The 16,583-nt window shown below is 38.4% G+C and overlaps 1 protein-coding gene across 2 annotated transcripts in view; it reads left to right on the forward strand.

Annotated features, from left to right (window-relative positions):
• The window catches only part of ttpal (tocopherol (alpha) transfer protein-like), a 27,107-nt gene extending 13,780 nt beyond the window's left edge, over positions 1-13,327 (forward strand). For both annotated transcript variants that reach the window (XM_048608613.1, XM_048608614.1), the window contains exons 4-5: positions 5,270-5,380; positions 7,997-13,327. In XM_048608613.1, coding sequence (XP_048464570.1) covers positions 5,270-5,380; positions 7,997-8,275 — 390 coding nt within the window. In that variant the 3' untranslated portion in view covers positions 8,276-13,327. The remainder of the gene's footprint in view (positions 1-5,269; positions 5,381-7,996) is intronic.
• Positions 13,328-16,583: the final 3,256 nt, after the last annotated feature.

Raw genomic sequence — 16,583 nt, forward strand, 5'->3', positions numbered from 1 at the left:
ATGATGCTGCTTGGCCTGCTGTGTTCATCCAGCCCTGCACCTTGTTGCCTCTATTAATTGAACAAATTTGCTACTGGTGCTTCAGTTTTGTAAGCTGTCGTAAACCTGGTAAAGGGGATCTACAGCAGTGTGCCATTCAAATTGCATGTCTTTGTGGACGATGAATGGAATATAGTTACCAGTAAACATGACTCGAGAGCTCAATCAATGCATGAGGAAGTAGAGAAATCCTATGCAGCAGACAGTAAACTAAAAATTGGAACTGTATGTGGTACCAAAAGCCTGCAGTGAATGATGTGAATACTTGTGGATTTGTAAGATATATTTGTTTGTTTTGTCTTATGGTTGCCACGGGAGATCATAATGCCACAAGTTTCTTAAGGTGAGTTTTTTTTTTAATTCATCTGTGGGACGTGGATGTTGCCCATCCTTGAGAAGGTGGTGGTGTGCTGCCTTCTTGAACTGCTGCAGTCCAGTGGTGTAGGTTTACCCACGATGCCTTTAGGGAGGGAATTCCAGGATCCTGACCCATCGACAGTGAAGGAATAGTAACATATTTCCAAGTCAGGATGGTGAGTGGCTAGGAGGGGAATGTGCAGGTGATTGTGCTCCCATGTATCTGCTACCCTCATCCTTCCCGATGAAAGTGGTCATGGATTTGGAAGGTGCTGTCTGAGGATCTTTTGGTAAATTCTACAGTACATCTTGTAGATAGTACACACAGCTGCTACTGTGCATCACTGATGGAGGGAGTGGATATTTGTGGATGTGGTGCCAATGAAGTGGGCTGCTTTGTCCTGGATAGTGTCCATCTTCTCGAGTGTTGTTGGAGCTGCATCCATCCAGACAAGTGGGGGGTTTTCCATCACAATCCTAATGAGTGCTTTTTTAGATGCTGGACAGGCTTTGGGTAGCCTGGAGGTACGTTACATGTCACAATATTCCTAGATTCTGACCTGCTCTTGTAGCCACTCTGTTTACGTAGCAAGTCCAATTGAGTTTCTGGCCAATGGTATCCCAAGTATCTTGACAGTGGGGTCTCAGTGATGGTAACACCATTGAATGTCAAGGGGTGGTAGTTAGATTGTCTCTTATTGGAGGTGATCATTGCATGGGCATTTGTGTGGCATGAATGCTACTTGCCACTTGTCAGCCCAAGCCTGGGTATTGTCCAGATCTTGTTGCATTTGGACATGGACTGCTTCAGTATCTGAGGAGTTGTGAATGGTGCTGAACATTGTGCAATCATCGGCAAACACCCCCACTTCTAACCTTATGATGAAGCAACTTGAAGATTGTTGAGCCTAGGACACTGCCCTGAGGAACTCCTGCAGAGATGTCCTGGTGCTCAGATGACTGACCTCCAACCACCATAACTGTTTTTCTATGTGCCAGGCATGACTCCAACCAGTAGAGAGTTTTCCACCTGTTCCCAGTGATTCCAGTTGCTGGGGCTCCTTGATGCCACACCAGGTCAAATATGGTTTTGATGGCAAGGGCTGTCACCATCACCTCACCACTCAAATTCAAATCTATTGTCAATGTTTGAACCAAGACTGTAATGAGGTCAGGAGCTGACTGGCCCTGGCAAACCCAAACTGGGCGTCACTGAGCAGGTTACTGCTGAGCAAGTGCTGTTTGATCACACTGTTGATGACACCTTCCATCAATATACTGATGGATGTCCAGTCTTGAGTTGCTAGATCTGTTTGAAATCTATCCTATTTAGCACAGTGATAGTGCCACACAACACGATAGAGGTTATTCAAAATGCGAAGGTGGGACTTTGTCTCTACAAAGACTATGTGGTGATCACTCTTACTGATGCTGTCGTGGACAGACACATCTGTAGCCGGCAGATTGGTAAAGATGAGGTCAAGTATGTTTTTCCCTCTTGTTGGTTCCTTCACTACCTGTTGCAGATTCAGTCTGGCAGCTATGTCCTTTAGGACCTCACCAGCTCAATCAGTAGTCCTGCTGCCGAGCCACTCTTGGTGGTGACATTGAAATCCCCCACCCAGAGTACATTTTGTGTCCTTGCCATCCTCCGTGCTTCCTCTAAGTGTTGTTCAGCATGAAGGAGTACTGATTCATCAGGAGGTTTTCTTGCCCATGTTTAACCTGAAACCATGAGACTTCATGGGGTCCAGAGTCAACGTTGAGGATTCCCAAGACAACTCCCTCCTGACTGTATACCACTGTGCTGCCACCTCTGCTCAGTCTGTCCTGTTAGAGATAAAGGACATATCTAGGGATTGTGTTGGTGGTGTCTGGGACATTGTCTGTAAGGTATAATTTCATGAGTATGAGTCTGTCAGACTATTGCTTGATCAGTCTGTGAGACAGCTCTCCCAATTCTGGCAATAGCATCCAGATGTTAGTGAGGACGACTTTGCAGGGTCGACTGGGCTGTTTCTGCCGTTGTCTTTTCTATTGCCTAGGTCGATGCCAGGTGATCTTTCCAGTTTCATTTCTTTGAGTCTTTGTAGCGATTGGTACAACTGAACTGCTTGCTAGGCCATTTCAGAGGGCAGTTGAGAGTCAACCACACTGCTGTGGGTCACATGTAGATCAACCAGGTGAGGATGGCAGATTTCCTTCCCTGAAGGACATCCATGTGCCAGGTGGGTTTTTCCAACAATCGACAGTGGTTTCATGGTCATCGGCAGATTTTTAATTCCAGATATCTTTTGAATTAAATAAATTCCAGTCGAATGATAATACCACTTGGCCATTGCTTCCCCATATTTGATATCAGTTGTAATAGTGTCACCTTCCAGATCTTTTTTTTATTGCTGTCGAGCCGTGTTGTTGGCTGAAACTAGGCATTTGGCTTTTCAAATGTCGATGATGCTTTACAGCAAAGTTGTTCATTTCATTGTGCGGAAAGCACGTAGCCATCTGATTAATGTCTGTTTGATTAACAGAGCTTTGATCCAATGAGAATAAAAGCAAAACCAGACAGAGGAGAAAGTTTAACAGGTTTCAATTTCTTTTTTTTCTTATCCTGATAATCACCAAGCAATGATTTCCATGGAAACCACAGCTCATCGGTTTTTGAATGCTGAAAGTACTCACCAAGAACAGTGATTTAAAAGTCTTCAACTGTTATTGATCTGAACTACCTGTTTCTGATGACCTATGACTATTGTATAATTAAACAATAACAACATTACCATAGCAAATTCCATTGATTTCAACTGATTTTCCTCTGGCTATAAAATAAATCTTCCAAAATCCTTGCAGGATCATAAGTACAGAACGTAAATTTCTATCAGATTGGCAGGAGCAGTTATGAGGAAGTATTCATATAGCGTGTTTGGGACAGTTTCCTAGAACAATGTGTTATGGATCAAACCAGTGATCAGGCAGTTTTAGATCTGGTGATGGGTAATGAAGTAGGTTTAATAAGTGATATCAGAGTAAAAGATCCTGTAGGAAACAGTGACAGTGGTAGAATTTAGCATTCAATTTGAGAGGGAGGAACTTGGTTTGGAAACAACTGTCTAAATTTAAACAAGGGTGTTTACAAAGGAGTGATGGAAGAGCTAGCGGGAGTGGACTGGGAAAGGAGTTTAACAGCAAAGACAGTTGAGGAACAATGCCAGATGTTTAAGAAAATAGTTTCTGGCTCAGCACAAAGATATAATCCAGTGAGGAAGAAGGATTCTGGGAAGGGTCTAAGCCAACCATGATTAACCAGGGAAGTTAAGGATAATATCAAATTGAAAGAAAAAACATATAATGTGGCAAAAATTAGTAGTAAGCCAGATGATTGGGAAAGTATTAAAAACCAATAAAAGATTATCAAAAAATTAATAACAAGGGAGAAGATAAACTTGGAAGCTAAAATTCAAACAGTTCTTACAGGAGGTAGCAAGCAGAATAGGGAAGCAGTGGGTGTAATAAATTTGGATTTTCAGAAGGCATTTGATAATATACCACACATTAGAACACTTAGTAGATAAGAGCCCATGGTGCTGGAAGTAACATATTTGCATTGCCAGAGAATAGGCTAACTAATAGAAGACAGAGTTGGGAAAATGGGGGCATTTTCAGGCTGGCAACCTGTAATTAGCTGAGTGCCAAATGGATCAGTGCTCGGGCCACAATTATTTACAATATATTTTAATGACTTGGATGAGGAAATTGAATGTAGTATAGCCAAGTTTGCAGATGACACAAAAATAAGTGGAAAGGCAAGCAGTGAGATGGGAGAGTGTGCAGAGGGATATGGACAGGTTAAGCAAATGGGCAAAAACTTGGCAGATGGAATATAATGAGAAATGTAAAGTTATGCATTTTCAGGAAGAGTGTCAGAACTGAACATTATTTAAATGGAGAAGACTGCAGAAGGCTACAGAAAGAGAAGGATTTGGGAGTCCTTATGCATGAATTACAAAAAGCTAGCACCTAAGTTCAAACAGATAATAGGGAAAGCATGGAATGTTGGCCTTTAATTCAAAGGGAATGGAGAATAAGGGGGAGGTTTTGCTAAAATTACACAGCTGGAAAACTATGAACTGAAATTGGAGGCATTCCAAAGAAGGTTCATGAGGCTGATATTGGGAATGAAGGGACTATCTTATGAAGAGAGGTTGATAATTATTTATAAGGGACTTGACAGGGTAGATGCAGAGATTTGTTTCCCCTTGTGGAAGAGTCTGGGACTGGAGGACATAATCTCAGAAAAGGGATTGTACATTGATGACAGGGATGAGGAATTTCTTCTGAGGGTAGTAAATCTGTGGAGTCTTTATCACAGGGCTGCCAAGGCTGGATCATTAAATATATTCAAGGTGGAGAGATTTTTAATCAGTAAGAGTTTTGACAAAAAGACAGGAAAACGCAATAAGGATTATCAGGTCAGACATGATCCCATTGAGTGGAAGAGCAGACTCAATGGACTGAATGGCTTACTTCTGCTCCTACATTTTATGGTCTTATGATCTAAAATGTCTGTTCAATTATAAATGAATAAATGATTATTGCACAGCAAGTGAACATCAAAGATCAGGAAATGTAGATGGTCAATAAGTATATACTCTACACATGAAATATTTGTATTTTATATTGTTTTGTGAACTCTGTGGAAAATCGTCTGGTGCTTTATAATATTTTTGGGTTGCATGTGCAGTGCTCTTAATCAATCATTCCTATAAAACATTGCTAAATGTGATAAATGAATCAGAAATTGTGTTCATTTGCTACTTTTCTTAACTGTTGTACATTGTGGCAGCTATCTAACCTTTTTCACTTCTCTTCATAGGATGGATTTCCGATGAGAATAAAAACTGTCAATGTCATTAATGAACCCATAATTTTTAAGGGCATTTTTGCTATCATAAAACCTTTTCTAAAGGAGAAGATGACAGAAAGGGTATGTATTTTAAATAGTTTTCTTGGCACTTTATGGCACACGTTAAATTGTACAATTGTGTAGTAATGTAGAATTATTCAGTGTAGAGCTGTTGACTGCTGTGTATGTCTGAAAATAATTTAGACCTTTGCTCCAAATCTTCCATATCACGCTTTAAGCTTACAAAACATACAGCATACCATATTATTCAGCATTTTATATAGTGTTCTAAAGTAGACTTCTCGCATCTGTAAATCAAAATATCTCCACATCTGGATTTGTTATATTTCATTGTATTTTCTCAATTCTGGAGAATGCTATACCTGGTAATGTTGCTTTGCACTTTTCCAGTAGCTTTTTATGTACTATATTCTACTTCTAAACTGCCTGGAAGCTTTAGAAAGCAAGGGTTACATGTGTCAGTCTCAACCATCTTAGACTACACTTGAATTCCTCTTCTTTTCCAATAAAGGAGCAAAATGTAATAAATCAAATTTGTTTTATAACTAAATTGCAGATGGTAAATGACGTTTACACAAATTAACATTTTCATCCATTCTCTCAGATTTTTTTCTTTAATGTACAACAAAAACAATGAGCACTGAAGAAGCTCAACAGGTCTGGCAGCATCTCTATATATAGAGAGAAACTGAATTAATGGTTCTAGTCCAGTGACCCTTCATCAGAATTGAAGGCAGTTCAGCTCTGATATATGTGCTGAAAATAGGAGTGGGTTTGGGGAAGAAGTGAATGAGTGAGTCATGGTGCTAAGAGAGAGAGGGGAAAGAAGGGGGAGGCAAACAAAGGGCATGCTCATGATAAGTTGAGAGGGAGATAAATGCTGATTAGGGTGCTAACAAGAAGTGTGAATGGTTGAAAATGGATTGGTTGTGCTGTGTGAAGATACTATGGCTTTAAGGGGTGTGTTTTGTCCTGGGTTTTTATGGAGAAATGTTGAGACAGAGGTACCGAATAGTCTGTTCAAAGCCAATAAAGTACGTAGCTTGTGAGGCCTTTGATTTTTTTTTTTTTTAAAGTTGAAACAATAGCAGCAGCCCTAATGGGTGTGGTCAAGCTCCCACAGAGCCAGGATTTTTAGTTTTAGCTTTCAGCAGTTGCTGGGATCTTGAAGCTGGATGTGGAAGCTCTTATTCCTCTCTTTACTAGAAGCTGAGTTCTCTTCCTGTTGCTAGAATTGCATGTGAAACAATCTATTTTACTGAATTTTCCTTCGCCAAGGGTGTGTTTATGAGATGTTACTTTGTTGGAACTGTTAATTAGTAGTAGTTAATGTATATATTATTTTGTTAAGCATTTCGATAGCTACAGTTAATTCTTTTCTGTATTTTAACTGTAGTTTTGGATAAAGTCGAGTAGTTTGACCCATCAAATCATATCTAGAATGCAACGCCTTACACTTACCTTTAAAATAAGAAAAAGTTAAGGTCTGAGTTATCTTAATATATTTTGAGAGGTTTGGTCTGGTCCATAACAGCTGGAGCAATCCATATAAAACAGAACCTAGGGATGTGAGAATGGGTAACAAACATAGCGGAGGGTGTTCAAGTTCTGAAATTATTAAACTAAACATTGAATCCTGAAGGCTGTAAAGTACCTAGGCAGAAGAGGAGTTAAACTGAATATAGGGTCTTGAAGACTGTAAATATAAATCAACAAAAATACCACCCTTTCCCAGCTACATTCAGTTCTGATGAAGGGTCACTGGATTTGAAAGTGAACTGTATTTCTCCACAGAATCTGCCAGACTTGCTGAGTTTCAACATTCCGTTTTTGTTTCAGATTTCTTTGTTTTATTTTCCTTTGATGTGACTCATTTGTATTAAATCCATGTTGCTGACAGACATTCAGACTTGCATTGCACCCTTGTCAGATAGGGGGTGTTAATATAAGAATGTATGACATAACCTTCATTTCATAGTATGGCATTAATTTAATTGATCAGTTTTTTTTTGAGATAAATAAGAGAATTCCTGCACAACACGTCACTAAGATTGCAATTAATCTGCTTCAATGAAAATATTGCTGCCAGATTATTTTCTGATAACTTTCTGATCATTTAGTTAATTGGATAAGCAGACCATAAGTGTTGGCTCCAGAGTTCTCTTCTGCCCAACCAACTCCTTCACTCCATGTCTAAGTTTAGATCTGCTTGTGTGCTGTAAGTGAGGAAAATTATACTGTCAGAATAAACAAATAAGCATAAGTGGCAACTTGAATACCCATTTCAGCAGGTCCCACTGTACAGTTTTGGTCTAACTTGTGATAACTTCAGTCTTTTCTTGATTGTCCTATACACGTTACGCTGATGTCATCACTAAAGGTTTTTGAATTGGGCAATTACGCTGAGATTGAAGCCAAAAGTCTCATTAGGATGGTAGAATAAGAAAATAAAATACATTTATAGAATAAAGTTCCATCACTTTAAAAGGTGATGTTTATTCTAGGCTCAATGTTTATGATTTCAGATATTTTTATTGTAAGTTGTTATTGGTATGTCTTACCTTTCAAAAGTATTTTGTTACAGATTTAAATTTTACCAATTTAACAATGTTTGAGATTCATATTCAAGTTTTATCTACACCAAAGATTTGAATATATTTTCCATCCTTTTTATAGTTTGTTCTTCACGGTTCAGATCTAAGCTCACTTCACAAGGATATTCCACCAAATACCCTTCCTCAAGAGTATGGAGGTACAATGGGAAAACTCAACACAGCGGCCTGGACTGAGTCTCTGTTGGCATTTGAGGATGAATTTGTAGCAGAATTTTCTCAGATGCATACACCAATAGATAATTCACTGGCACAATATGCAGTGGGGGCAAATGGTCAGTCAGGCCAACAGTGTGATGATTCCTTTAGAGGAGTGAGGTCACCATTGTATTACTGTTATTAATAAGACTCTTGTTTGACATTTCTCATGATGTATTTTATTTTGGTGCTGGGGTATTTATTCAAAATAATGGTCTGCTCACTTTTAAAGTACTTTACAGTTTCTTCAATGTCTAAAATTGTATTGGCAGAAATGTCTGACTTCTACTTCCCTATTTAAAGAAATTGAATATATATTCTTGATCTACAGCAGTAATTTTAAAGACAGTGGCAGGCAGTTTCAAGGTTTTTGATAAATTAGTTGATACAAAAGCTCAACTGTTAGCCTGCCAAAAATGTGCAAATCTGAACATGTCTGATCTGCCTGCTGTCATGCTATTGATCTTGAACTGGCAACACCATAAACAGGAATATTTGGTTCCTAAGCTGAATATTTCTCAACTGTATAGAGAGATCAAGGCCCAATTTTTAAGTGAAAATACTAGTGTCTTAACATAAACCTTTTGGATATTGACAAGACAGTCACATAATTTATATTGTTCAGCATCTGCAATGGTCGCCATCTGGCACTGCTGGGTATTGCAGAATAACAGAGCCAAAGTAAATGTTATAATTCAAACCATTAACTACACACTTTGATATTGAAATGGTGCTGTGGGCCTTAAAGGGATGAGGGAAAGAACAGTTTATTAACAACTGCCTATCTGAAGTATTCAGTAAACAGCATACAAAGAATGACAGGGAGATAGTAAGAACTGCAGATGCTGGAGTCAGAGATAACAAAGGATGATGGGTTCTTTTTAAATTAAGTTGCAGATATCTCTGTTCATTACATGGTAAAATATACTTAACTCAATTGGCCGGATGGTTGGTTTGCAGTGTAGAGGTGATGCAAACTTGTGGGTTCAATTCCTGCACCGGCTGATGTTACCATGAGGGATTGCCCTTTGCAACCTCTCACTCACTTGCGGTGTGGTGACCCTCAGGTTAAACTATCACCAATCCCCTCTCTGTAATGAGACAGCGGACCCATGTTCCGGTAAGACTATCATGACTTTTATAGTGTAACAGAAGTACTTTTACTTTTGCTCTGGGTTTCAGATATGATTTGATTTTTTTTTTTGCAAAGAAAGCACAGGCAATTCACACTTTGCACATTTCAGTAAATTCTTCTTGTAAGAAGTTAGCATATAATGATATGCTGCCATTCTGCTAACATATGTAGAATTTCAACTGAGTCAAGTTGTTACATTTCTCACTCTCCCTTCTCTTTAAATAGCGGCATTTATTAAAGAAAAGCATCAGGATCAAATATTGACTATGTAGTACTGTAATTGGTCAACACAACTATACAGATGCCTAATGTGCACCATTTGTAAAAAATTGAGATATAAAAAAATCATTCCACTAATATTGTCAACATTAAAAACGTTTGACTTTTGCAGCTATTTTTCTGAGGTTAACAGTATTGTGGAGTTGTCAAACTGGGATTTAACTGATCTCGGTATATTTTTTCAATATTGAATGTGGCATTAGAAAGGGCAAATTCCATTGATTGCTCTTGTTTGGAGGACTTTATGAAAAACAAGTCCCAAACTATTTAGTGTTTCTCAGTTGCTGAGACAGACGGAACTAAATGATGCATCATTGTGTTCAAATGAGAAGTTAGTGTAATTGCAGTACTGTAATATAAAACCAAATTGCAAGGTCTTAATTTTGAAATTATTACCATTATTCATTCAGATCCAGTGTGGCTTAATTCTGCAACTATTACTCCGTGAAGTAATTTGTATGTCAAAAACCAGCTGTGCTTACCCCACCCTTCAAGGGGTAGGGAAAATAGGGAAAGGTTTAAATGCAGGTCACAACTCCAGCATGGACCTACGTGCAATACATGGGTCAAATCCATCCTATTATGTAATCCTTGATTTCTGTCCCTCCCACTGGTGGAAATAATTAACCTGCCAGCAGGTTGATAGGAATTTAAAAGTCTAAGCATTTTCCGGCAAGAGGACAATGGATTATCATACAGCTCCTATTCCCTGCAATACTGCTGTCTGTAATTATCACAACTCCAGGAATTGACCAGGTGAGGAACGGTTACTGCCTGCAAATGGTGGGTAGCCTCGTTGCCAGTCGAGGCCGTTTTTCAACTGGCCTACAGGTCCTCTGTAGCACTGGGAGCATTGCAAATGACTTGAGCTGTCCTGATTTCATATCACTACAACGGGATCACTTTGATGTACTGCTGCAGATGCCTTGCCTGGGTTGGCTAAAGGCTGCCTATGGAGGGATTTCCCTCCACACTGGTCATCCAGCTGTGGTCACTTTTAATTTCAAGTATATTAAAGTTGCTCACGCCAGCTCTGTCCAGGGTAGAAGGCTTCCTATTGGTCCTCCAGCTTTTAGAGCCTGCCTGCCTGCCATCCCAAATTGAATGGCAAACACACTTTGTGGACACTAATTAGTCATTACAGCTAAAACCAGTGTCAGGTTACTGCTTCAAACACTGCGTTGGACTCCGGCACTACTTTTAGATGGGAATGTTGGTGATCCAACTGCCTCAGTTCAAATTCAGTTTAAATTCAGTTTACCAGTCGATTTGACAAACTTTTTGTGATCCCATTATAATGAAACACTAGACTCTCTTTTGAAAATGTTATATTGCATTGTATCTTTGCATAACTTGCACTGAAAAGCCCTGTTTTGGTCTCAATATCAATGTAGCAACGAGCCATACAAGCATTTTGCACAAAGAATTCCAAAGATGCTTAGTTTCTCAAAGCTACGATCTGACTAAAATGTAATAGAAACACAATCTAAACATGACTAAGATTAATTTAGCATTTAGCAACACTGAGCCAAATAAAATTTAACACTAAAAGTAATTGTGTTATTTCAAATCTGCATAATTTAGGAAGCAAACCACACAATGCTTTTTAATTGACAAAAATAGTATTGTGTCATTTCGATGTAGATTTTCAGAAGTCAGTCAATTGTGGGCCTTTAAACAATCAAGTTGGCAAACTCTGGATTGCTTGTCTGACTCAGTGGTGTTGATTTGCTTTCCACAGTCAGTTCTGATTGTTTTAGCAGGGGAGAAAGAACTGCGTTTAACAGGTTAAGCTGCCATCTCCCAACGGTGGAAAGAATCTTCTTATGATTTTAAACTGATTGCATGATCTGTGCGTAACCAAGCCAGTTGTGCAAAAAGGTTGCTGTCTGGTGGGTAGGAGAGCTATTTCAGTCAGCACCAAACCAGGTAGGCCACAGGAGACCAGAGCATAGGAATCAATGATCTTTTATGCAGGGTCCTGAGGAGGATGTTTGCTTCTCCTGAACTTAGAAAGATTTCGTTTACTATGGCTGCTGTCGGGATGACTAGAGCCTCCAATTTGCTTCAATGCTACAGGAAGACCACAGCAATGCTCCTTACTCTGGCTCAGGTAAAAGATAATTGGTGACAGTTGGGGTCAGGGACTCTTCTTCTGGTACATTGGTAGTGGCTACATCTGGGCAAAAGCGTCCAAGTTCAAGTTGCACATGTTCTAAGAGATCTCCCATGACATGTCTGAACAGGTCACTTAATTGTGTTGGAGTTGGTAAGCAGGCTCCCCTGTTCCTCATCGGATTTTCACTGGGCAGGACAATTTAAATGGATACCTCAGCTGTTTGATTCTATAGAGCAATCAACGTCTTTTTGACATTCCATCACAATTACTTTGTGCCAAATCAGCTGTTTTGGAATTACTATTATCTTATTGCAGCTCTCAAATCTGGAGGGCAAACACATAACATTTTACATAAATATTTTTCAAAGAGAGTATTTCACAATTTTTGCTTAAAGCTTACTGTATTGTTTTCCTCTGTACAACAATAGTCTGTCAAGTATTTAAAATTGCAAGTTATTTTTTAATGGAGTTATGAAAAGGATGTATAATATTGCTGATGTACATGATGGGCTATCTTATTAATGAATAGCTCAACCATACCATGTAGTTTCCAAGTTTCACTATAATCTGAACTGCACTGGGATGTCAGGAATTAGGCTGTAATTAGGTTGAGTTAACAAGTTGAAAATCAAGGTTGTTGATCTTGAAATAGAACGCATGTGCACATTGAGGGGTAACAATATTAAAATCAGTTATGACTCCCTGCACCCACAAGTGTTCTGATCATTCAAAATCTGTAGAACCCTATCCTAGACAGAGGTCAACAGCATCTTCAGGGAGAACATTGGATATGAAGAAAAATTTATTTTAATAAATGTTTTATATTTTGTCTTTTGTACCAGAGTTACTTGGCATAAAATAATGTGAACTTGTTATGTTAAATCTTGGGCTAGACAGTTAATTCTGTTTTAAGTCACGTTCACAACAATATACTCAGATCTAAATAGGCACTTAATGATAGTTCATTACTACTACTTGGACTTTTCTAAAATAACTGTTACTCAATATTCCACTGTGTTAATTGTTACAACTGGCAATAAAATTTGTTTTGAAAATCTTGAAGTCTTTTTTGGATGAAGCAAGCAAATATGTACATAAGCAGGTGTAGGCCAGTCAAGCTTGTTCAGCTGTTCAATACAATCATGGCTGATATTTCCAGCTTAAATTTCATTTAGGGAATCAAAGGATATGAATGAGTGGGAAGAGACCAAAAATCAGTTTATCATGGCCTTAAACCTTTTCAGTGATGAAGAATCCCGACCCTCTACAGAATTTCAGAGATTCACAAACCTCAGAAAAAGTAAATCAACCATTTATCTTGAGACTGTCAGCTATTTTTTAGATACTTCAGTCAGGAAAGCAACCTCAATGGCTAGCCTGTCAAGTCCCTCCACCATCTACACTTCAGAGAAAATAGAATCAATTTATTTAGAATCAATTTATTCAGCCTCAACAGAGAACAACCCTCACATCCCAGGGACCAATCTAAAGTCATAGTCATACAGCATGGAAACAGACCTTTCGGTCCAACTAGTCCACACCAACCACGTTACCAAACTAAACTAGTCCCACTTCTGGTGTTTGGCCCAAATCCCTACAAATGTTTCTTTTAGTGGCTTTATATTTAATATTCTTTGTAAATTTAAGTTTGGATGATTGTGGATCCCTGGATTGCTTTTTTAAAAAATGTCAATAAAAGGGCAAACTTTTTTTGGAAACAATGTATTTCATGGTAGTCTCATTTCTTGTGATAATTACTTGTTTACAGATGACCCCTCTTCCCCCCTCAACTAATGACTTATTTTGGTGAATCCTGATTGTCCTCTTGGAGAATAACTGGAAGACTCCTTATATTTTCCTAAGCAAGCTGTCTCCACCAATACCAGAGACCAACAGCCACTAGAACATCTCAAAATTTACCATTGTTGCCTTCAGAAACTTAGATTCGCTAGCCAAAATAATTTTTTCTCTCCAACTGAATTTCTGCAGAGAGAAATCATTTATTGTTCACACATCCCCCAAGCCACCGTACACTAAATAATTCACACACCAGTAGAGGGGCGCAACATGTATATTTTCTTATTACAAACTAAATGTGTTGACCAAATGTGCACTTTCACTGAATAAGTTTTGTATTCTAATTTATCAAGAATTTTGATAAAGAAAACTGGTTAATGAATAATTTTATATCAAGTATAATAAAGTATGAGTAGCCAGAATGGGAATGAAGCAAGACAATTAAGTTTGTCATGGCCCATGCATTAATGGGACTAGAGAAAGACAGTACACACATCCATCCTCAGTCAAAACATAAGCACATACACTCAAATTAGTTACAGAAAAGCACATCCAATGTACTTCTGCAGTGTTCAAACAAAATATTGTGTATATAGAGTGATAGGATAAGAGTACTGCACATGTATTGCATTATCAGAAAAACATCATTAAAGTGATCCTTTATAAAAAGTTTTGTAGAGTTTAAAGCAATCCAATTGAAGTATGTAATGCCCACTTAAGGAACTCCGACTACTCCAATATGGCAGAGTGTAAGACTGAAACATAATACATGTCTAGGAACGTTTAACCCCGAAGGCTGCTGATCAGGGAGAAGGAAGGGGTTATTTCTCAAGCCCCCTGTACAAATCAGAGGCCCCACATCCATAATCCTGTCTCCCAAGCCTGTTTCATACACCCTCACGCCTGGACTCTCATTTCACTAGGTCAATCACTGATCACAACTCCTGCAGACCTGCATCAGGAGCAGCAACCACTGCTCGATTGGCTCTGCTGGTAGGCTAAGTGGTCAGTTGGCCTGCAGCATCATCAGATGTGCATTGTTCCTGGAAACAGATAGAAGTCCTGTTTCATACTAATTAAGAGAATGTCACCCTAAAAAGAAATAAAGTGGGGTTAGTCAGCTAAATGGCAGAGGATTCAACTGACTATTGGAAGATGGTGTGACAATGCAGTAGTGGTATCGTCATTAGACTGGAATCCAGAAACCCAGGCTAAATTCTCTCAAGACATGGCCTGACATTCAAAAATGCAACTTGAATGAACAAATCTAGAACATAAAGTAAGTAATGGTAATCATAACAATTATTACTGATTGTCATAAAAGCACATCTGCCAACCTTATCTGGTCTGGTCAACATGTGACTCCAGACCTACAGCAATATGACTGACTCTTAACTGCCAATTAAAGTTGTCTAGAACAATGCTCAGTTCAAGAGAAATTAGAGTAGGGAAACACATGCTGGTATGGTCAGTGATTTCCAGATCTATGAAAAAATTTTAAAAATCTAGTACTTCATTTGTATAAACCATTTGAACAGTGTTATCCCTTACAAAAGTTTGATTCTTGCATGGATTACCTGTCTACATATGCAAAACCTTTCATTCATGAATAAATAAGTAGCTCATCCAGACAATGAGATAATGGGATAAATTCACAATTTTGAGAACTGGAATACTTATCCTGCTGATTAAAGTGACCGTATCATTTTACACAATCAAGACTGTGTCACACAGACCAAGAGGGCTGCAGATTTAATCCCGATCATTTGCTAAATTGGCTGATTACAAAAAACAAGGTGGTGATGAGAAGTAAAAGGTGCATGAAGGATCTATAAATTAACACATTCGCAGTGGTACATGTCTAGAATTTATATCTCAACATATTGGCTGGACTTTCTGGTTCATATTTAAAATGTCTAGAAAATAGTAAATAAAAACTCAACAGCAAAACATAAACATGCAGTTTTCAAAGTTCATAATTCTGACTTTTCTTCTACACTTGAGGAATATAGTAATTGCTGACAAGGGTAACATTTATTACCCATCCCCAAATGCCAAAGATGGTGAGCCACCTTCTTGAACCGGTGTGGTCTGGTCTGTAAACACATCAATAGTGCTATTGAATTAACAATTTCTTTGTGCCGTGTTTTTTCTAACAATTACAGCATATACGCAAGTCCATGATGAAAATTCACATTCGCAACTAATTGTATGAGAATTATGCACTTCAACTGTCATGCCAAAGTCAACTTTTTAAAAAAATATATACAAAAGAACATAAGAATCTATGATACTACAAAGGTGCTGAGATTAAATTATTTAATCCAAATCATGGAATTTGTGAAGTTAGAAGAAACCACTCCCCCTCACACCTACTCTGTCATTCGATAAGATCATGGTTGACCTGTTTGCATCTTGAATTCCCTATTTCTACCTATTCCTGATGTAACATTCGATTCTCTTTGCCTAACAAAAATCCATGTACTTCTGCCTATTAACACCATCTGCAAGCTTAATCTAGTACAAAGTATTTTGCAAATTAGTGTTTTGTGAGCAGATTAATTATAACTTAATCAATGTATATATGAGCTTTCTAAATGGGATAAAAATAAAGAAATTACAAAGAAAGGGAAACGAACAGTTTGATTCATTTGGATAATGGAGAAGAGTGGCAGGTTCAACTGTATTAAATGCTGCCAACAGGCTGAGAAGGTTGGGGAGGTAAAAACCACAAGGATGCCACTTTGATGAGGGCTGTTTCAATACTGCAGGAGAGCCAACAATCCAATCAGAGGAATTCAAACACAGAATTTTGGGAAAGATAATCACAGGTTTAAGAATGATGATGCATTCAGGATTTAAAGGGAAAGGAAAGTTGTTGGAACTTGCAAAGTCAGAGGTCACGGATTTCATTTTTAATAGCAAATTTGAAGTGATAGAAGATAGTAACGGTGATGGTGGGAGTGGGGACGAGTGGGGGAAAAATTCAAGTACAAATATCTGCAGCAAATATCCTATTCTTCATTAAGTCTCACTGACCCATCATCCTGTCTTCAATGGCTCACTTAGCTCCCTTGTCTCCCAACACAAATCCATTCATAGGCTGGTCCATCTGTAATCTAT

Source organism: Rhincodon typus, chromosome 19, assembly GCF_021869965.1.
Source record: "Rhincodon typus isolate 14 chromosome 19, sRhiTyp1.1, whole genome shotgun sequence".
NCBI classification, from domain to species: Eukaryota; Metazoa; Chordata; class Chondrichthyes; order Orectolobiformes; family Rhincodontidae; genus Rhincodon; species Rhincodon typus.